This window comes from Fukomys damarensis, unplaced genomic scaffold (assembly GCF_012274545.1).
Source record: "Fukomys damarensis isolate Sample0158 unplaced genomic scaffold, DMR_v1.0_HiC HiC_scaffold_8, whole genome shotgun sequence".
In the NCBI taxonomy this organism is placed as follows: Eukaryota; Metazoa; Chordata; class Mammalia; order Rodentia; family Bathyergidae; genus Fukomys; species Fukomys damarensis.
Genome location: NW_022900920.1, coordinates 1,377,813 through 1,399,224, shown reverse-complemented (window position 1 = coordinate 1,399,224; position 21,412 = coordinate 1,377,813). Strand labels below are relative to the sequence as shown.

Genomic DNA, 21,412 nt, shown 5'->3' with positions numbered 1-21,412 from the left:
AGCGGCATGGCAGCCTCAGGTGGGTAGCGGGGTGCGGGCGCCCCAGCCCTCCGCCCACGCGGCCCCTGACCCGGGCACCGCTTTCTCACACCTACTCGTAGGACCCCTCTGAGCTCACTCGCCCCCCTTTCTGTGGGCATCTCCAGTCTGAGGATCGGGGATCGGGTGCACTTTCTGGTCTTCTCGCTGTTTTCGGTTGCAAACTTTGGAGCCCAACTTTTCTCGCTCCCCTTCCCAGTGTGTTGCGCGTTTCTGTTCAGCCCCTGCCTGACGCTCCACCGTCAGCGGCTTCCGATTCTTCTTTTCTCCATCCACGCCTGGCTTTTACAGCTTCTGAGGGTCGTTTCCCCTGTTCCTTCAACTTTTTCAGCGGAGGGAACGAGTTGAAAGAAGAGCAGACTCGTCTGCGCCCGCGGAATGCTTTTCTTGCGAGGTGAAGTAGGGTCTTGTCTGACCAATAGGGGGCGCTCGGATAATCCTTGGTGCTGGGAAATCAACCCCTGGGCAGACTTCCCAAGTTTCCTTCCTCCACCCCATCGAGTTTGGGATTTTCATCCGGAATTTTGCTAGGAATCTAGAAACGCTGTGACTTTACTTTTCGTTTATCTCTTGCAGAACTTTGGGGGTCAGTGGGTAAATCTCTCCAGAAGGAGACAGACTTTCTAGCTGTTCTTGGGTTCCAGCTGATTCATGGGTGTATATAATTCACAAGTTACTCCTTGAGATCCAGGACAAATCACGAAAGAATGACAATGATCAATGATAACAAATGAGGGGCCGCGGGTTTAGGTCAGTGGCGCTGCGCCTGCCTGGCAAGCACAAGGTCTTGAGATCTAGTCCCCATTCGGGGTGGGGGGAGCAACAAATGAGCCCTTATTATGCATTCCAGTGGATACTGAAAATGTTCTCAGTGGTGGCCAAGACAACCCAGTCTGTGTTTGCCAACAGTTTATAGTCTTGTGAAGGAAGACAATAACTAAACAGGGAATTACTTGATGAGAAGAGATAGCTACCATGTTTGCTTCAAGTGGACTTCCTTGCATTTTCCCAGCCCACCTTGTAGTGCGATAGTAGAATAACATGTATAATAGCGTGCTGATGCCTCTTGCAGAAGAACATGTAGTCAGTTGGGAAAAGACCCTGTTCTTGGAGGTTGGGAGCAGGTGCTCGGATGAAGAGCCAGCTTTCTCTAGATGTGCAGAGACTTGGCCTGATCACGGTGCTTTGGACGCTGAGTTGGAAAAGACCAACAATGACAGTTCTATCAGATTTAGAGAGTGGGAAAGTGGTTCATTTCAGCCTTGAGGGTCCCTACCTGAGCTCTAGAGGTTAGAAGAAGCTGTAGGATGCATAAAGAGCCTGGGTAATAACAGGCTCATGGTACACACATTCTATTTGAAAGCCAAAGCAACAGTTCTTTAAGGGAGTTGGACCAGTATTTATTGCATATTCGTTGTTTTCAGGCACTGGGCTAGGTGTCCTGCATACATTCAATAACCAAAGCAGACAACGGCCACGCCCCTATGGAGCTTTCTGAGCAGGGAAGGCAGCAGCACAAGAAACGTGGTCAGGATGTTAATGTGCTATGAAAAGCAATAGAGAGGGGTGGGGGGATGAGATTAAGATTTTACATGAGATTTCCAGGGTCGGTTTCATGGAGAGAGACATTTGAGTCAAGACCTGAAGGAGGAGATGGAAGGGGCCTTGTGTGGGGAAGTTGCTGCAGAAAGAGGTCCATGCACAAAGTGTTTGAGGAGCTGCGAAGAGGCCAGAGTGGCTGGGATTGGTGGGTGATGGGGGAGAGGGAGATGAGCTGATGAACCTCCCACCTCCTTTCATGTCTAGGAATGAGACTGGGCTGCAGGACACAGTAAATATGAAGAGGCTTTGAGCAGAGGAGACCAAGTAAACCATTCTTCCTCATCCAGGGTTCAGGGTGCGTGATGTAGTGCGTGTGGAGGGAGGGCTTAGTCCAGACGGGGATCCTAGCCCAGTGATGAAACCTGGGCTCTGTGTGAGCTGTGTAGGGCTTCCACAGGCATGTGTAATGGTTAGAGTCGTCAAGTCCCCTTGCTGCCACTGCCCTCTGCAGCGAGGCACCACTCCACTGCTGTAAGTGGAAGTTGGGATGCTGGACTCCCAGAGGTCTGAAAGTGCAAGGACTCACCAGAGCAGTCCGAGTGGGGAAAAAATACCTTTTGCCAAGATGGTGTAGGCTCAGGAGTCATCCAGGCCACTCTTCTGGATGGTGTCCTTATTTTAAAAATAGCCTTACTTCGTTTGAAGCCCATTTTATCCACAAATAGAATAGCTACATTTGCTTTTATTTTGGGTTCCTGTCACATGGAATATCATTTTCCACCCTTTAACTTTCAGCCTGTGAGTTTGCTTTTGAATGAAGTGGGTTTCTTGTATACAGCATATTGTTGGACCTTGCTTCTTGACCCATTCTGCCAGTCTGTTTCTTTTGATTGGTGAATCGAGACCATAATCATTGATGGTCATAACTGATATATGATGACTTATCCTTGTCATGACCTTTTCCTGTTGTTGGATTCTCCTCCTTTGCATTTAATTCCTTTTCTTGCCTGATAGATTCATTTCGTTGGTCTTTATGGGGTTGTGACCCTTATTGTCTTTTCCTAGGGTAAAATTTTCCTGTTTAAAATTTTTTGGAGTGCTGGTTTGGTATTCATGAAGTTCCTCAGGTGTTCTTTGTCATGAGAATATCTTATTTCTCCATCAATCCTGAAAGATAGTTTTGCAGGGTTTATTAATCTGGATTGCAGGTTGTTTTCTTTTAGGGCTTAAAATACTTCACTCTGACTTGAGGGTTTGTATTGAGACGTCTGCTGTGATTCTGATGGGCTTTCCTTTGTATGTGCATGATTTATTTCTTTTCTCAAACTGCTTGTAGTATTTGGTTCTTCTGTTGGGTTTCTGGAATCTTGACTATTATATGCCTAGGTGTAGATTTTTTTGATCATGGCTCGTTGGAGTTCTATAAGTTTCACTCATCTGGAAACAGCCCAGTTGCCCATCAACTGGTGACTGGATAAAGAAGATGTGTTTTTAGGGCTGGGTATTTATCTCAGTGATGTTGCTGCCTTCCTGACAAGAACAAGATCCTGAGTTCGATCCCTGGTACCAAAAAAAAATATGTGTGGTGTTTGTTTTTAAATATAAAATGGAGTAGTACTTAGTCATAAAAAATGAGAAACTAGAGACATTTATAGCTAAATGGATGTACATTGAGGCTATACTCTTAAGTGAAATAAATAGGACATACAAGTGTAAATACCAAATAGTTTCTCTGGAGTGAGAAACTGAAAGTGTATAATAGATAATGTGAAATAGGAAAAAAAAGTCCGAAGGGGAAGGGGAAGGAGGAGGGGTAGGAGAAAGGAAAGAAGGGAAAGGAATAAATATGAGAAAAAATGGAAACAAAGTCTTTGTAAACAGGGAGGGGTAGAGGAGTTGAAGGGTGGGCAGGGGAATGGGGAAAAAAATAAGAAGCAAGATATATTACGTAAAGGTACAAGATCCCAATAAAGTAAGCCAGGTGTGGTAGTGCACACCTGTAATCCCAGCACTTGGGAGGTTGAGGCAGGAGGATCACTGTGAGTTTGACACCAGTCTGGGCTACATAGTGAGTTCCACATCAGTCTCAATTACACAGTGAGACCCTGTCTCAACCCCCCACCAAAGATCCCAATAAAGAATTTCAGCATATTGTATACCTGAAATGTACCAATTAACTTAATGAATTAAAAAGCTTTACTTTGATATATTGACACACACTACAGATTATCCATCAAAAGTATACAATTCCATGATTTTTAGTGTTTTCATAAGTATGTGTAGCTATCATTACGCTTTTAGGAAATTTTCAATACCTCATAAAGAAGAAAATCTGTACTTGTTAGCTGCCTCTCCTTCTCTTCCTTGCTAGCCGGAAAAATCTTCTTTGTCTGTATAGAGCTTCCTCTTCCTTGTCTCTAGACTTTCACATTAACGGGATCATATAGTATGTGTCTTCACACAGCATGCTTTCAAGGTTCACCCAGTTGTAACCTGTGTCAGTACCTCATTCCTTTTTTATGGCCTAAACCTCTGATCTTCTTAAATTTCCTTTCACTGAAGGCTAAGCATGAGTCTTTTGTTTATGGGAAGTCATGTTTGCTTGTTGAAATCCTGGAACATCTTGGCTTCCTGTTGTGAACTCTGGATACCAAGCTAACATGAAATGGAGTCAGCATATCGAGGAATAATCTCTGGGCTCTGAGGGTATCTTGTGTATTTTCAAATGAAAAGAGAGAAGCTGTGACTTTCTCAAGTAACCATGTCTGTGGCCACTGAAGACCACAACCCTGTCCTCTATGGGTTACCCTTCAAAGATTTGAGAAAAGTTTTCATGTCTTGTCCTTCTTATAGGGTGGAAGAGACTTAGTTTTCTCCACCTAATCCTTGAGTACTCTTCATGCTCTTACCGACTCCTTAAATCTGAACATTCTCAGGGACAGGGAACTCCTGGTGTGGTTCATTACCAGTTGACTGCCTATCCTGGTTACTTTGCTTTTGTCACATTCTCTTAGATATGGTGCTCAGATTCAAACATGGGACCTCACGCCAGATGGACAGGAGGCAGTGTCACCTGCGGACTAAAGACATGGTCTGGACTGGGTACTTTGAAAAGCTCCTTGCACATCTTCTCTGTTCTTTTCTCTAATGGATTGGGGCTCATTCAATGTCACCCGTCTTTCAGTCACTGTGTTTCTTCTCCCCAAGGTGACTACCTGCTGCCAGCAGCCAGCTCTTTCCTTGTGTTGCTCATTCTTTTCTTCTTCTGTAGCCAAACCTGTTCTTTGAGCTTCATAAGAACAGACCTTTTTCAGTCTATCCAGGATTTACAGACTCCATGTTGTTTTATGCGTTTCATTTCTCTTGAATAAAATACGAGAAAAATGAGAACAGGTGGATAAATGACTTATGGTTAAAGGAAGGGAATTACCAATTCTCTAGGGAGAGTGGCTGACAAAGCCTTTAGTCCTGTATCATTAGGTAATGACCTTGTATGTCAGAGAGGAACCTCGACTTCCACTTTGGACTTTTTCTACAACTTCCCGGGTTGCACAATAGTGATATTCAGGAAGATGATAGATTGCATTGTCCTTGTTTACACTGAGGCCAAATTTGCCTAGATTTAATATATTGGTCTAAGGAACAATACAATTTAGTCAACAACTAGGTTGTGCCTGGTTTGGTGGCTCACGCCTGTAATCCCAGCACTCGGGAGGCTGAGTCAGGAGGATCACTGTGAGTTCGAGACCAGCCTGGGCTACATAGTGAGTTCCAGGTCAGTCTCAACTACAAAGTGAGACCCTGTCTCAAAAAACCAAAAACCAAAAACCAAACAAACAAAAAAACCCCCAAAAAACAACTAGGTTGTGATACTAGGTCTGAGGCACTTACTACTTCCTTCTCAAATACTCTTGTTCACACCGAATTTCATTTACTATTGGAACCCCAGGGATGAATTATTTCATACAGCTGTTTTCAGTATAGAAGAGGCTAACTTCATTACTACTTTAATTGCATTTTTAATAAACTTTTAATTTTAGAAAAGTTTTTTTTATTTCATGAAAAACTTCAAAGATAATAAAGAAAATTCTCATTTATTTCACACCCCAATTTCCCCTATTAGCATCTTATGATTATTATTTTTATTTTATTCATTTATTTTTGGGGTACCGGGAAATGAACTCAGGACCTGGTGCTTGTGAGGCAGGCAGTGGCACCACTGAGGTAAATCCCCCCATCTTATATTATTAATTTGGTACATTTGCTGCAACTAATGAGCCAATATTGATAAATTATTTTTAATTAAAGTTTAAACTTTATTCAGATTTCCTTAGTTTTGACAGTGACCTTTTTTCATTAATTTTATCGGTACATTTCAGGTATACAATATGCTGACATTCTTTATTGTGATCTTGTATCTTTATATATCTTGGTTCTTATTTTTTTCCCCAACCCCTCTACTCCTCCCTTTTTACAAAGACTTTGTTTCTGTTTTTTGCCTTTTCTCATATTTCTTTCTTTTCTTCTTCCTCTCCCATTTCTTTTTTCTTTTCTTTTCTTTTGGGGGTGGGGTACCGGGGATTGAACTCGGGCCCTTGCGCTTGCGAGGCAGGCGGTGGAACTGCTGAGCTAAATCCCCGGCCCCTTTCCCTCCCATTTCTCCTTCCCCTTCCTCTTTGGACATTTTGTTTCTATTTCACATTATCTTATACATTTTGATCCTTATCTATACTTCAGTTTCTCACACCAGAGAAACTGTTCAGTATTTACACATGTGTGTCCTATTTATTTCACTTAAGAATATAGTCTCAATGTACATCCATTTAGCTATGTCTCTAGTTTCTCATTTTTATGGCTGTGTAGTACTTCCCCATATATATATATATATATATATATATCCACATCTTCTTTTTCTGTTCTAGGATTCTATCCCAGACACTAGGTTACCTTTAGTAGTGATGTTTCCTTGGGCTACTCCCAGCTGGACTTTCCTGTGATTCTCTGTTTTTGATAAGCTTGACGGTTTTGAGGAGTAATGGTTAGTGATTTTGTGAAATGTTCCTCCACTGGGATTTGTCTGATATTTTCCCCATAATTAGACTGGGGTGATAGGCCTTGGGGAGGAAGGTCACAGAGGTAAACTACCATTCTTGTCATATCCTATCGAGACTATGCATTAGGAACATGGTTCACGGCTGCTGACATTGACCTTGATCACTGGGCCAAGGCAGTATCTGCTAGATATCACCACGTCTTTCTCCCTCTCCATACTATGCTCTTTGGAAAGAACTCACCACCCAGCCCTCCAGCTTAAGAGGAGGTATGCTCCACCTCTGAAGGGAGAATTATAAATTATTTGGAATTCTTATGAATGGGAGACTTTTCTCTTTTTGCAAATTTATTCACACAATCATTTAATGATATCAAGATGGACTCCTGGATATTTACTTTATACATTGGTTATAATTCAATATTAGGATTTGTTTATATTTCAGTGTTACAGTTTATTTCATTTCTCATATTGTGCCAGCATTGGCCACTGGGACCCTGGTATCCTTTTTGACATATGCCTATCATTATATTTTTGTTTGAACACTCGTCTTCTGGCACTATAAGATGCTCTGTGCTTATTTTATATATTTTCTGCCCACCTATATGTAATCTTAGAATTATTCCTGGAATTACTTATTTCTCTAAGGAACCCTGGTTCCTTTTGTTGGAAAATGGTACGTGAAGCCAATGGCACTAGATTAGTTTTAATTCTATTTCTAAATTATAGTTTGCATTTCCTTGACTTTTTGTTTTGTTTTTTGAGAGAGGGTCTCACTATGTAGTTGAGACTGACCTAGAACTCACTATGTAGCCCAGGCTGGTCTTGAAATCACAGTGATCTTCCTGCCTCAGCCTCCCGAGTGCTGGGATTACAGGTGTGCGCCACCACGCCCGGCTCCTTGACTTTTACAAAGGGATATATTTTAGAAATTGAGAGCATAGGCTTTATGGTCTTTAGATCTGGGTTCAAATTCCTTATCAGGCACTAACAATATGATCTTGGGCAGCAGCTAATCTTCAATCAGTTTTAATATCTAAGTCTATAAAACGCGGCTATGGATAGTATGTACTTTGTAGGATTGTTCGGAGGATTAAATGAGAGCACACACTGGAGTGCTTCGCAGAGTGACTAACACATGGTCAGTGTTTGGGAAATAGAGCTGAATTACAGTGAAACTTTCCTTGATGAATGAATCTTTACTGAACAGCAAGTGTGATAGGCTGTTAACAGAAGAGTAGGAAGCAATGAGCAGGGACCCAGGGGTAAATGTGTATGCATTCATTTGGTGAGTCAGGAGCTCTTATCTGACTTCTTGGGTGAGTGAATCTTTCTCATAAAATTGGAGCAATTGCTCATGACCACTTGGTTTTCGGGGCAGTGTGCAGTTGTTCTTTACTGCGAAGTCAAACAGTACTCGAAGATCCACTTTGCCTTCTTGAGGGTACTTCTTATGTTCCAGGAGACCCTCTTTCTCTCCTTTTCCTGCTTTTTTGCTGCCACTTACCAGCCATTTGAAACTACTCATAGGTTCTTTATTGCTAGGGTATGGTACCGTCCTCATCTCCTTCTGAGATCTTATTTTCCTTCTGCCCTTTTGCACAGTTTGTTGCTATGAAACTTACTAGAGTAACTGTGCATATGAAAAGACGATAGTGGCTAACATTTCCTTTTTTTGTATTTTAAATGATTCCAAGTATGTACATTTCCTACCTGATGGCTTGTTGTATATTCATCTGCATTAACACTGCACGTGGGGAACATTTTGCCTTTTAGTATAAACCAGCTACATAGGAAGGGGGGAACAGAAAAAAAAGTAAATACATTCTGACACTTTAACTCTGCTTTTCTTTGTGTGAGTTCTATATTTATGTAGCTGTGGTATTTTTATGCTCTCTATAGTTCTGAAATTATTTTTCCATTGAGACATAAAGGAATGGTCTACATTGAAGGGAAAAAAAGACCTATTTAACAAAGATTTTATTTCATGGAAGGCTACAATTGGAACATTAAAATTTTGTCCTTAATCTGGTTAATCTTTGGGATCAGGTAAACATTACTGAAAAGGATTGTTTTATTCACAATTGAGGAAACATATTATACTCAGAATTGAGTTCTCAATAGAGCCATAAATGTTCTTGGTGTCATCAGACTTACTGTTTTTTTCTCCAGTTCCATACTGTATTTTAATACTGACTGCTTTAACAATGTGTACCTACTCCCTCCAAAAGTATTCCCGGTCTGATCAATTTACTCTTCCTGATTACACTTTTAGGTTTTACAGTAGGTTAGGGATCCAACAAAGCAAAACAGTAACATAAAAGAATAAAACTACAAACTTGTATTTGCTATTAGGAAATTTTTGGTAATATCTTCCATGGGAAGTCCGTTTTTTGTTTTTTTTTTTTTTTTTTTTTTTTTTTTTTTTTTTTTTGGTACTGGGGATTGAACTGAGCCAAACCCCTGGCCCAAGTCAGAGTTATTTTAGGCTCACATTTTCAGTTTTTAAAAAACTTTGATTATAGTGGTGCATGTGGGCAGGAAAGAGGATTTCTCCTGTAATCTTTCCAGAGCTTAGCACCTCAAAGTCTTGCCCCAATCCTGCCTCTGACCTTTTTTTGCCTGGAACCACCCAGATATTTAGTTGTGAAAATCTACAACTTAACATGATTTCTCAGTTTCACAAGATGTGACTGCTTCTTATTAGGGGGAGGGAGGACATCTGATGCATTGTAGGGTGCGCTGACACTTTATGCTAACTCTTTCCAAATCACTCACAGAAGAGTTTGTCAAAGTGGCAGAAAGACAAGAACCCAGAACTGTGGTAATAGTTAAGATCCAAGCTTCATTGGAAGATATGACTTATTTCTCTCAAGATTCTTGACAGAATTCCTAGTGAGAGGTAGCAGGGGCAGGGCAGGGCAGTCTGGACTGGAAACCCAGAGCAAACTTAGGAGTTCACTCTGGATCTGCCTCTAATTTGCTGAGTGTGAATCTGAGCAAATCCTGTACTCTTCCCGGACAAGCATTTCTTTTATCTTTAAAGGAAGAGTTTGGGCCAGGTGATCTCCCAAAGCCCCGTTCTCTGTTTCTGGAACTTGTGTTTTACTAGAGAAAGAAGAAAGCTCATGTCATAGATCATGTATGGGAGGGATATCTGAAAAACTAATGTGGTATAGGCCAACCAGTTTCTCTTTTACATTACTGCATTATTTTTATTAATGTGAGGATCACGACACAAGCTAGCAGTTACAGAGGGTTTTCTACATACTAAGCTATATACTAGCACTTTACAGGAAATATCTAATTTAGTTCTTACAATACACTGATAAACATTGCCACTGTGTTTCCATTTACAGATAAGTAAACTGAGGTTTAAAAGATTTAATTTGCCCAAGGTTGCACAACAATGCAATACCTGTTCTCCTAACCACTGTGATTGGGACAGAGCTAGGCTCTGGCTTAAATGAAAAGTCTGAACTCAAATTCTGACTGTGCCACTGTGAATCTTGGATAAGTTACTTAACCTGCCACATCTCAGCTTTCTCATCTTTAGAATGGGCTTGAGAGTGGGGCCTACTTTATGAGGCCGCTGTGAGGGTTAAACGAGCTTACTAGGGCATGTCCTTAGAAGAATGGCTGGCACAGAGTGAGCTCTAAATAAGGGTTTGCTGTTACTACTATTACTACTACTGCTATGAGTATTGCTGCTGCTGCTGCTATCCCAGACAGCTGTGGGGCTCAGGGTTTAGCACAGCAGGTGCAGCACCGGCTTCTGCGAAGATCTAAAACAGGATTTGGGCAAAGACAGTCTGCTGCGGCTGGTGCACAGTCGGTAAGTGGGGTAGGAGGACAGCCGGGGATGCTGGAGAGGGCAGGAATACCGCGGGCGCCAGGCCGTTCGTCTTGGGTGCCGTGTCTTGCCGAGAGCAAGGTGTCTTCACCAGGAGCGAGTGTGTTAACAAGCTTGTGTCTCCTTTTCACCCAGGGGTGCCCCGAAGATGCGACATCCTCACCGTCTACAGCCCGGACGCCGAAGAATGGTGCCAGTACCTGCAGGACCTTTTCCTGTCCAGTCGGCAGGTCCGCACCCAGAAGATGCTGACGCACAGGCTGGGCCCTGACGCCTCCTTCTCAGCCGAAGACCTGCTGCTCTTTCTGGGCGCCCGCTGCGTGGTGGTGCTGCTCTCGGCGGAGCTGGTGGAGCACTTCTACCGGCCCGCGCTGCTGCCGCTGCTGCAGCGGGCGCTGCACCCTCCGCACCGCGTGGTCCGGCTGCTCTGCGGGGTGCAGGGCGCCCCGGAGGAGTTCCTGCCCTTCTTCCCCGACTGGGCCCTCTGGCAGGAGCTCACCTGTGACGACGAGCCCGAGGTCTATGTGGCCGCGGTGAGGAAGGCCATTTCCGAAGGTAAGGACTTCTGGGTGGAGACAGTCCCAGGCGTCTTTTATGCTAACCCCTACTTTGTATTGTAAACCAGGAGGGAGTTCGCTGGTCATATCGAGACTGGTCATAGTTTAGAGCAGCTGACTTCTGGGATGGGATATTTTCCTCTTCTGCCCCCGGGAGAGGAAGGGGACTCGTTCTCTTGTGCTCTGTGCTAGGGGAAAAAGCTGTCTTTCTAGAATTTTCTAATTGGAAAGATGCGGGACTCAAGGTTCCGGTGCAGGGAGTGGAAGAGAAGGGCAGAAGAAACTTAGTTTGCTGTGGGTGTGAGGAACAAGCGAACCTCCTGTTCACATGCCACTTTTATTTTATCCTCACGTGATCTTAGCATTTTTGTTGAAAAGATGGCACTTTTGGCGATGTGTATAGAAAACGGCCCTCTTCTCACTTTCCTACCAGCCTAGCTTCTGTCTTTTGTTCTGCTTCTCCTTTTAAAGTAGAAGTAGCCAATCCTTTCTGTCAGGGCTAGTGACTTCAGTGGCCCCAGAAAGTGTGACATCCTGATTAACAGTAGCAGAAGATGCACTCTGGGATGAGTGCATGTCACATCAGCTCTTCCTCTTTTGGTTTTCTATTTTTGCCTCACTGTGGGCTGAGTGAGTTATGTATTTATTGTCTGGTCTCTTGCCACTGGAGACCTTATATACCTGACACCAGCCAAGGAGCTTAGAAAAATGTAGGTCTAATTTGATGTTGCCTCAATGATCCCTGGTGTGACTCGGGCCTTACTTTGCTCACCTGCTCATCCATCTGATGAACTGAATGAAGAATTTACTAATTTCAGTGACCTTCGAGAGGCCATGGTGGTGCACGCCTATAAATCACAGCATTCTTGGAGGCTGAGGCCAGAGGATCACAAGTTTGAGCCAAGTCTGGGCAACCTAAGACTTAGGGAGACCTTGTTTCAAAATAAAAAATAAAGTAAAAAAGGGCTGGGGACATAGTACAGTGCAAAGGCCCTGGATTCTATCTCCAGTAAAAAAAAAAAAAAAAAAAAAAAGAGAGAGAGAGAGAAGATGTAGCTTCTCAGGTGCTTAGGTGCTTTTATCCCAGGAATAAGCTGCTGTAAGCCAATAAAAGTGGCCAGATCTCTTAACATAGTGAAAATCCTTCTCACCTTATAGTACAGATAACTAATATTCACGCAAAAGATGTCTCATCTGAAATGCCAGAGACCTGGATTAGTTATTTTTCTAGAGTTTGCTTGTCTTATTTGAGAAGGACATAAGGATAAAAAAGCCACAGGATCCAGTGCACATGATTGCATTTCCTTGCTTTCAGGGAACTGTGATATGCCTAAACTTACAGAGAACTGAGACACAACTGGTGTTTCCGTCACTGCAGCAGTCCATTATGATTTCCAGGGCAGGCCACTGCGACCCACCAACTACCTAATCACTCAGAGCTCTGTGGATATATTGTCCCTGTGCTGGAACCTCACACTGTGCACTCTGACAGATTGTTCTTTAAAATATTGTGGTGGTGAGATTTTTAAAAATAGAAAAGGGCTGTGGGTGTAACTAATGGTAGAGTATATACTTAGCATGTATGAGGTCCTTAGCTCAATCCCCAGCACAAAATAGAGAGAGAGAGAGTAGTAAAAAGGATTCTTTTATTATTTTTGGGTGTATCCAGTGAATGGATGCCTGGATAAATTAATTTCTGCTAATATTTTACCTTTTCTAAAGACTCTGGCTCAGTATGCTGTGAACCTTTATCTTCAAGTGTTTCAGAAAGAATGAAATATTTCACAGTAGTGTTTCTGCTCCGAGAGCAAATAACCTGTCATCAGAAAGAGATTATTTTAATGGAGGATTAAAATAAGCTGCTTAGTGAGAAATTGCTTCAGTTCAGAATCAATGAATATAAAGACCAATGGATTATAGGAAAGAGAAGAGAAGGATGGAAATTACATTAAAAGTGCTTACAGGTAGTCAGTTACACTTTTAAACAAGTCCTTCTTAAACTTCCATGTGCATAGGAAGACCCCAGGATCTTTTCAAAATGTATATTCCAACTCTGAATGTCTGTGTAAAGATCAAGATCTGTGAGGTGTTTTGTTTTGTTTCATTTCATCTGTGTGGCACTAGGAATTGACCCAGGGCCTTTGCACTGAGTTATGTCCTAGACCTTTTCTTTTTTATTTTCAGACAGGGTGTGACTAAGTTGCCCAGGCTGGACTCAAACTTTCCATTCTCCTGCCAGAGTGCTGGGATTACAGGCACACACCGTTGCAGCTGGCATGAGACTCAGTGTTTTTAACAAGCTACCAGCACCTGCTGGTAAGGGTCTAAGCCAACTCTCCCTTGTCAGTGGTTATGTACTTCTGCTGTGCATAAACCATTTTCTCAAATCCGACTAGCATCATATTGGGGTAGCTTCTGAATGCCTGTCAGTTTAGGTATAAAATTAAGCCAGTGTTTGGTGGTTAGGCCCTTAGACTTCAGGATAGAGCCCCTGACTTCTCTTTTTCTGCTCACAAATTCAACATGTTCACTCTGACAGCTTTTAATCTCTCAGCTTTTTGGATGTAAGTGGTCCTGACACTGGGATGAGGACACTACTGCCACCTTCATGCTTATTCCTCCCTGTAATGGGCCTCTTGATCTTTCTACTGTTCCACTAAAATATGTTTAAGAGATTTTATTTTATTGCGCCTACCCTCCTCTCCAAATTTGGCAGCCACCTTAAAATCAAACAGATGTTTTCATTGAAAACTTCAGTGTGTTGCAGCTGCCAGTTTATATACCAAGTTCTTCATCTGTAAAATGATGGAGTTCGACCAGATAATTTGGAAGATTTCTCCCAGGTTTCCCCCAGCCTCTCGTGCTGTAATGTATCATTATAAGTTTCCTAAGAAGATGGCAAATTACCCAGAACCTTTCAGATGATTTCGTTTAGTTCTAAAATGTCTACAGTGATATATATACCAGTGTGTAGAAGGTTGTACTATTGTTCTGAATTTCTTGGACTTGTAGGGTGATTATTTTCAAATAAGAAAGTGAAAAACACCCAGGTACAGCATAGCACAGCAATTATTTCCGCTTTTTACTGGAGGTTTATTCTTTGCTGCAAATCTCACTGGAATACAAAAATAGAGTCTGTGAGACTGTGTGAGAAAGGACTCACTGGGTAATATCAAGCTTTATTTTAAAAGTTTTTGTCTGATGCCTGTAGACCAAAGCTATGTGGAGGCTGACACAGGAAGGTTGCAAGTTCACGACCAACCTGGACAATGTAGCAAGAGTGTGTCTCAAAATTTAAAAAATAAAAATGAAAAAGGGCTGGGGATGTAGTTCTGTGGTAGAGCACCCCTGGGTTCCACCTCAAGTACTGAAAAAAAGAGCTTTCATCCGAGTGCTAACGGTTGTGTGTATGCATGTGCAGAAGGGCGGAGGGCAGAGGGGAGCAGTAAGCCTGCCTCTCCCCTCCACTCTGGCCTCACATGCAGACCTCTTCTGCTTCTTTGTTTCCATTATTTTATGCTTACTCTCCTCAGTCCTCCCCATGCCCTTTGTGTTTCAGGAGCTCTGGTGGTTCTCAAAATTATAATGTATTTCACTTCTGGTTCCCTTGGGGAAATTTTAGAGGAGTGTATCCACATCTGACCTTCCGTTGTTACTAATTTTTAAATCTTCAAATTAAACTGGAGCTGAAAAGAAAAACAATGGGTATTTTCAAATTGCTTTCAGCTCATCAGTGGACTCCCAAATCTTTTCCTAAACTTATTTTTTTTAATCTTTCCCATTTTATTGAGGGCTGGGAATTTAGCTCAGTGGTGCTGCTGCCTGCCTCGGAAGTGCAAGGTCCCAAGTTCGATCCCCCTGTACCAAAAATAATAATAATAATAATAAAAATAAAAAAATAAAAAAACAACCCTTTGAATCCCCATTTTATTGAGGTATAATTGACAAACAAAAATTGAGTATATTCAGGGTATATAATGCAATGATATGAAATAAGTTTACATTGTGAAATGATTGCCACAGTCAAATGAATTAACAAATCCAGCTGGGTGTGGTGACGCACGTCTGTAACCCCAGCACTTGGGATGCTGAAGCAGGAAGATTACTTGAGTTTGAGGCCAGAGTGGACTGCATAGTGAGTTCAAGGCTAGCCTTAATTACAGAGCAAGACCTCTTCTCAAAAAAACCTAAAAAAACACATCGATCACCATCGTAATTGCCACTGTGTGTGTCTGTGTTTTTACAAGTGTTCTATTTTCTCTAGTCTCCTCTTAGCAAGTTTCAAGTACACAATATGGCATTATAAAAATATGGTGTTATAAACTATTCTCACCATGCTGTGCATTAGACTCCCAGAATTTATTCATTTTAGGACCGAAAGTTTAAGCCCTTTGACCAATGTCCCCCTCTTTCTTTCCCTCCTCCATCCATAGCAGCCATCATTTTCCTCTTTGCTTCTGTGAGCCTGACGTCTTTAGATTCTGCATGTAAATGAGATCATGCAGTATTTGTCTACCTGCTTATTCCACTAAGCATAACATCCTCCAGGTTCATGCATTTTGTTATAATGGTAGGATTTTCTACCTTTAATGGCTGAATAATATTCTCATATAATTTTTCTCTAATTTAAAAAGAACATTTTCCAAAATAAAATATTAAAAACAATGCTAAAAAAGAAAACAAAATTACTTGTAGTTTAAAATTTTGACCTTTCTATCTATAAATAATGATGCAACAAATCTTCATGCAACTTTGTGAGCCTCTGTTGATTTCTCCTGATCACATCTCTTTAGAGCTCAGGAGACAGGGCTGCAAGCTTGCTTTGTGAATCTCTCCGCCTTCCCCATGGTCAATCCAGGCCCTTCCTCTTGTAGTTTTCGTTATTGAAGTTAATTTTTTTCATCTTTTTATGTCTGGTTCAGTTCATTATTTACATTTACAAAGATGCTCAAATGGAACATTACTGCACCCTTCTTCCTCTTGTGGGAAGAGCTCATAATAGGGTATGAATGCTTTTTACGACAGTTACTGGGAAATGTTACGACAGTTTACAAATGCACTAGGAAGTTTATGTATCTTTATTTTTCCCTAACACCTGAGTGCTCACATGTCCTTACTGCCTTTTTTACAGATGAGAAACTGATGATCAGAGATGTTAAATGGCTTGTGTAAGGTCAAGGGCAGTTTACTTAGGAAGCTAGGGCCTGTGGTATCTAGAATGCTTTCCCTTTGGCCTTGCCTTTTTTCTCTTTCCTCCCTGCCCACCTCTTCCATGTTTAGACAAGGAATGAAGTACAGGAAGCTATGGAAGAGAAAGGATCAGAGAAAATGAAGCTTTACTCAGTTCTCCAGACCACAGATTCGCAAGTCAGCCTGGGCACAGGACTGTCCTTCCACTTTATTTAGCAGGCAGATGCCTTGTCCCTGCCGCTGACCTACTGAATGGGCATCTCTGGGGGTCAGTCCTGAGAATATGCATTTCAAAGAGCTCCTGCTATTTGTTCTGCTTTGCAGCCTGGTTTGGGCTCTGCTCTGGGTCTGCCTGTTCTTTTCAGGTCAGAGGAGGCAGTGACAACTCGGGCCCTGTGGGTTGTTATAGGCAGTGGCCCCTGGGGCTCAGATGATGGCCCTCAGACGTCACTGGTGACAACCCGTAAGAGAAGGGAAGGGAGCCAGACCCTCTCAACAAAGGGGAAGTCACTGTGCTCTTTTCTGTGTGGTGGCCTGGTGGATGGTAAGTTATGGACGACTTCTAGGGTGTCTTGGTGTCTTGGTGTCTGGCTGAGACTGAGAGGAGAACCTGGCCTCTTGAAATGAACTTTTTTTTTTTTTTTTCCTTCGGTCCTCCTGCTTTGTGGCTATGGGTAGCTGGGTTTGCTCTTTCTCTCCTGTGGGTTAGTTTACTGTGCAACTGGCTTCCCGTAGCCTTCTTAAGTACTGTCCCCTCCCTGCAGGGTACTTTCTTCATATCTCTCTTTTGAAATAATTGTGATTTGGAGAAGAAGATGCCCAGTCAGGGTGGTGCAATCCTGGTGGTGTACTAAAATCTACAGCTTGTCTATTTGGGTTTCCCCTACCAGGTACCTTGATCACTTTGTTGAAACGGGGGACCTGCTCATGCTCCTAATTGCACAGCTCACTACCAAGTGAGTCTGGAGCAATTAACAAGGACTATACCATGATAAATTTTGTGCCCAGGAATCTTTGCCTGTTGAGGCCTTAGCCTCCTTCAGGATTACAAATTTCCTGCAAAGCCCTGAGCTACAGGTGGAGGCAGTGAACTCTGTCTTCCCTGCTGCTCCGTCAGCTGCCCAGAGGTCGTCTTCTGCCCAGTGGCATTCCCATGAGGCTTTCTGTGGTCCCTCAAAGAAAGTATCTATGAGTCCTTCTGCTGACTGCATGGTAAGCTGCAGTGGAAAGGGAGTAATGCATGCTGAAGTTTCCACCTGTGTGAGAACCTCAGGTTTGCTCCTTTCTCTCTAAATATGCTAACTTGTGCCAGAATGGAAACATCAGATGCAAGAATTTTATCAGTTAATTACTTACATGTTGTGTGTGTGTGTGTGTGTGTGTGTGTGTGTGTGTGTGTGTGCATTTCACTTCTCCGGAGACTATTACTGGAAGAAGAGAATACTAGAACTCAGAAGGAGCCTGACGTCCAAAACCCTTCCGTAGATGTCATTTCACTTGGTCCATGGAGTTTCCCTGCAGGTGACAAAAACAAAGCCCAGGCAGGTTCAGTGATTTGACCAAAGTCACACAGCTACTTTTCCATCAGAGCAAGGATCAAGTGGAAGGCCTTCTGACTTGTAATCCATGGCCCAGTCACTGCCTTACATATCAGATCTAGCCTTTCATCTGATGGGTATTTGGTGAATATCTAAAATTCACAAGGCCCTGCTTGGGGCCTGGGAGAGAACAGGGAACGACAAAGCAGTCACTGGTATGATGGTGTCGACATTCTAAACCAGGTGTTCCAAAATGGTGTGATGTAAGCCGTCTAATATTTGCAGTTTTTAAAGTAAAAAAATAGACAAGATTAATTTTGGTAATATATCTTACTTATCCCAATATATCTAAATATTATCATTTTAACACATAATTAGTATAAAAATGAGTGAGATGTTTTACATTCTGTTTCATATTTGAAGTGAAACATATTTTGTAGACAGCAAATATTTCGGATGTTCAGTAACTGTATGTGACTAGTGGCTGCCTGTCGGACAGTTCAGCTTGCAGAGAATTCTTATTTTCAAACTTGGAGCCATATATATATATGTGTGTGTATATATATAGAACTCCGGACCTTGGGCTTGTGAAGCAGGTGGCTGATGTTATGTGTTAAAATATGCTTATCCTGGTTTATTCATTTATTTGGTTAGAAAGTATGCTGGCATATTCTCTAGCATGTTCTTTCTTTTTTTTTCTTCACTGAAAGAAAGTCTTTCTTCTTCATACCTTCATTTTTTTGTCCTTTTCCATATTTTGTAAGATGTTATCTTAATCATCTTTGATTAAGACAAATTAGCTTTGATTAGCAACACGATTTCTGTCCTTGAAATGATCGTTTTACCATCTGAACTGGTGAATTTTGTGAAGACAGAATCGCCCAGATGTTTGTTTGCTCCTCACATGATCATATTTGAGTAACACCTTGTTAATTAGATTATTGTTGCATCAGTGCAGTGGAATACCACATAGACTCCAGAAAAGATCCACAGTAGTTCTCTTTGCATAGATGTGGAAAATCTGCCAAGATTTATTAAGAGAAAAAAGCTAAGACACAGAGAAGTATATATAATGTGATATGTTTTAGGTATATTTTATAAGGAATACATCCATGCTGGTATATACAGTTTTTTCCTGGGAGGATACATAAAAATTGTTCATAGTAATGTTTTTGGGTTTTTTTTTGGTACTGGGGATCGAACTTGGGACCTTACGCTTGTGAGTCAGGCAGCGGAACCATTGAGCTAATAATCCCTGGCTCTGTTTTTATTTTGGTATGTGTGTTTGCTTTCAGTTAGAAATTTTGAAAGAGAGAAATGGTGGAGTCACAGGGATTTTATGGATCTAGAGGAAAGTGTGCATCTTGTACGCAGCTGTTCAAAATAGGTTTAATTTTAGGTTAAGCTACTTTGTGCAAGTTCCATGACCTTTTTTGTTGGCTTCATTAGACTGACATGCTGGTAAGGAGAAATAAAGTGGTGTTGGTCTGTATTATTACTAATATCTGCACTGCCACTCATGTGGAGTGGGCTAATTGCTGTAAAGGGGGAACAGCTACTGATGAGTGAGTCGTATTTTTACTCTTGTCAAATTGGGACTGATACCTTCTTAGTCATTACATTCTTTATGAGGATCAGTAGGACAGTATGGATGCATATTTCACAGGCTGATAGTAAGTGGTTGTCCCACTGTAGGCAAGTCACCTCCATTCTGGATCTGTTCTTGTCCTCTTTTAAATGCTGGGGGAATACAACTTGATATCTTGGCTTATAACCATGAAACTCCTTGCTTCCAACCATGTGTGATGTTACTTATCTTGCATTTCATTCCTGACAGTTTTCAATCTGATAATTTTCTACATCCATTCAAGTCTATGTATAGCATGTTCAATTCATCTAACAAGTTATCTTTCACAACAGAATTTTAAGCAAAACCTTGAATGGGTTTCTGTTTACGGACATTAGCTCAAGTTCAATCTTAGGTCAATGTGACATTGTACCGTTATCTCTGTGGGAATGGTGGAGCGTTATGTAGTTAACATTTTGTGTGTGTGTGTGTGTGTGTGTGTGTGTGTGTGTGTATACATATATATGTACGTATATGTGTGTGTGTGTATGTATATATATATATATATATATGGTTTATTATGGTCTGCATTAAGAATTATGCTTATGCATTCATAGGAAGATAATGGGAGTAGGGAAGGTGGGGGTAAATATGCATAACAGAACGAGTCTGTTCATTTCCCTACTATTACAGAAGTTTTCACAGTGTTTCTGTTTAGTTTCCACTAGCCATTCACATGACTGAGAGTGTAGCTGAGATGGCCCAGAAAACAGGATAGTTTAATATTGTAAATGACTCTTCATCTGCCCATTGGAGAAATCTCTGAAATCACATTAGACATGTCATGTGCACTTCTGGGCGGAAAAGTTCCTATATTAGCCAGCCTGGTAAATTTCAACAGGGGACAGTTGGTTTTCGAAGATACGTAAAAATGAACAAAGCCAGTAATTGATAAAATATTGTCTGTTCTGTGGGAAAAAAGACCTTTGGAGACTTTAATTTTCTCATTTAAATAACACCAGTTTCCACTGAGAATATTGTGTGTGGCAGGTGCCTGGTAAAAATGGATTGATGGAGACTTAATGGGTGTACATTTATGAGTTCTTTTCCATTTTCCTTTCTCTTGGGCTGATTTTGAATTTTCCATCTAGAAAAAAAACCGTCCCTCCCATGACTGTCCTACTTAGGGGCCTGTGCCAATGATGCTTTTCAGCTATCAACTATTTTTATGAAACAGGTTGGGGTCACACAGGGTGCCCAACCAAACACAAACAGAATCAAGTTCATTCAAAGCAAGACAGAGGCAACAGAATGCATTTTCCCCTGAGCCCACACTTTCAAATGTATCCATAAGACAACCCATCGCACAGAAGCATTGACTAAGCCATTTGCTGGCTCCTTAGAGTATGTGTAGGTCAATTAGGAGCAGAGATTAAATAGGATGTGTCTTTTTTTTTTGAAAGAGATGAAAGTGAAGAAATCCGTAGTTTGGAGGAAACCTCTAGACTTGGCTTAGCCTTTCCGGTTTTTCTATCTTATGATTACGTGCATTTTCCCTAGCACCTTTATGAGGTCAGAACCATACTAGGTTCTTATTTAAAATAATGTTGTTTGAGCATACATATTTGTCTACTCAGTTGCTATTTTACAAACAGCCTGCTGGCTCTTTCTCTAACATCTGATAACACAGGAAATAGAGGGGGAGGCTGGTGATGAAATGAAAATGCTCTACTTTTAAATTAGACTAAAATAAGTTTCCTTTTACATTTATAGCTAATGTTCAAGGCTGAAGCTATAGTTAAAGCTGGCGGTAAAATAGGACATTCATCAAAAGTAGCAGATAGGATATTTGCATAAGTTGTTGTCTTGGTTGGTTGAGCATGGAAAATGTGGAAAAACATTTCTATTGCAGGATGTGACATTTAGGATTCCAAACCAAGAGAAACTGTTACTTGTTCTGATCTAGATTTCCCCTTTCATGCTTCTAATACTTTCTGAACATCATTTCTCAAAACCTTGGGGTTTTGTTTTTGCCTGGAGGAGGTCTCTAAATGTGATCGCATATACATATATATA

General features: G+C 41.6%; 1 protein-coding gene across 3 annotated transcripts in view; it reads left to right on the top strand.

Annotated features, from left to right (window-relative positions):
- Nucleotides 1-6: 6 nt before the first annotated feature.
- Nucleotides 7-21,412, top strand: part of Pik3ap1 (phosphoinositide-3-kinase adaptor protein 1) — a 119,269-nt gene continuing 97,863 nt past the window's right edge. For 2 of the 3 annotated variants that reach the window (XM_010618118.2, XM_010618120.2), the window contains exons 1-2: nt 403-433; nt 10,620-11,039. In XM_010618118.2, the coding sequence (XP_010616420.1) occupies nt 418-433; nt 10,620-11,039 (436 nt within the window). In that variant the 5' untranslated portion in view covers nt 403-417. Of the gene's footprint in view, nt 20-402; nt 434-10,619; nt 11,040-21,412 lie in introns of those variants that run through there. The other variant, XM_010618119.2, reaches the window with a different exon arrangement.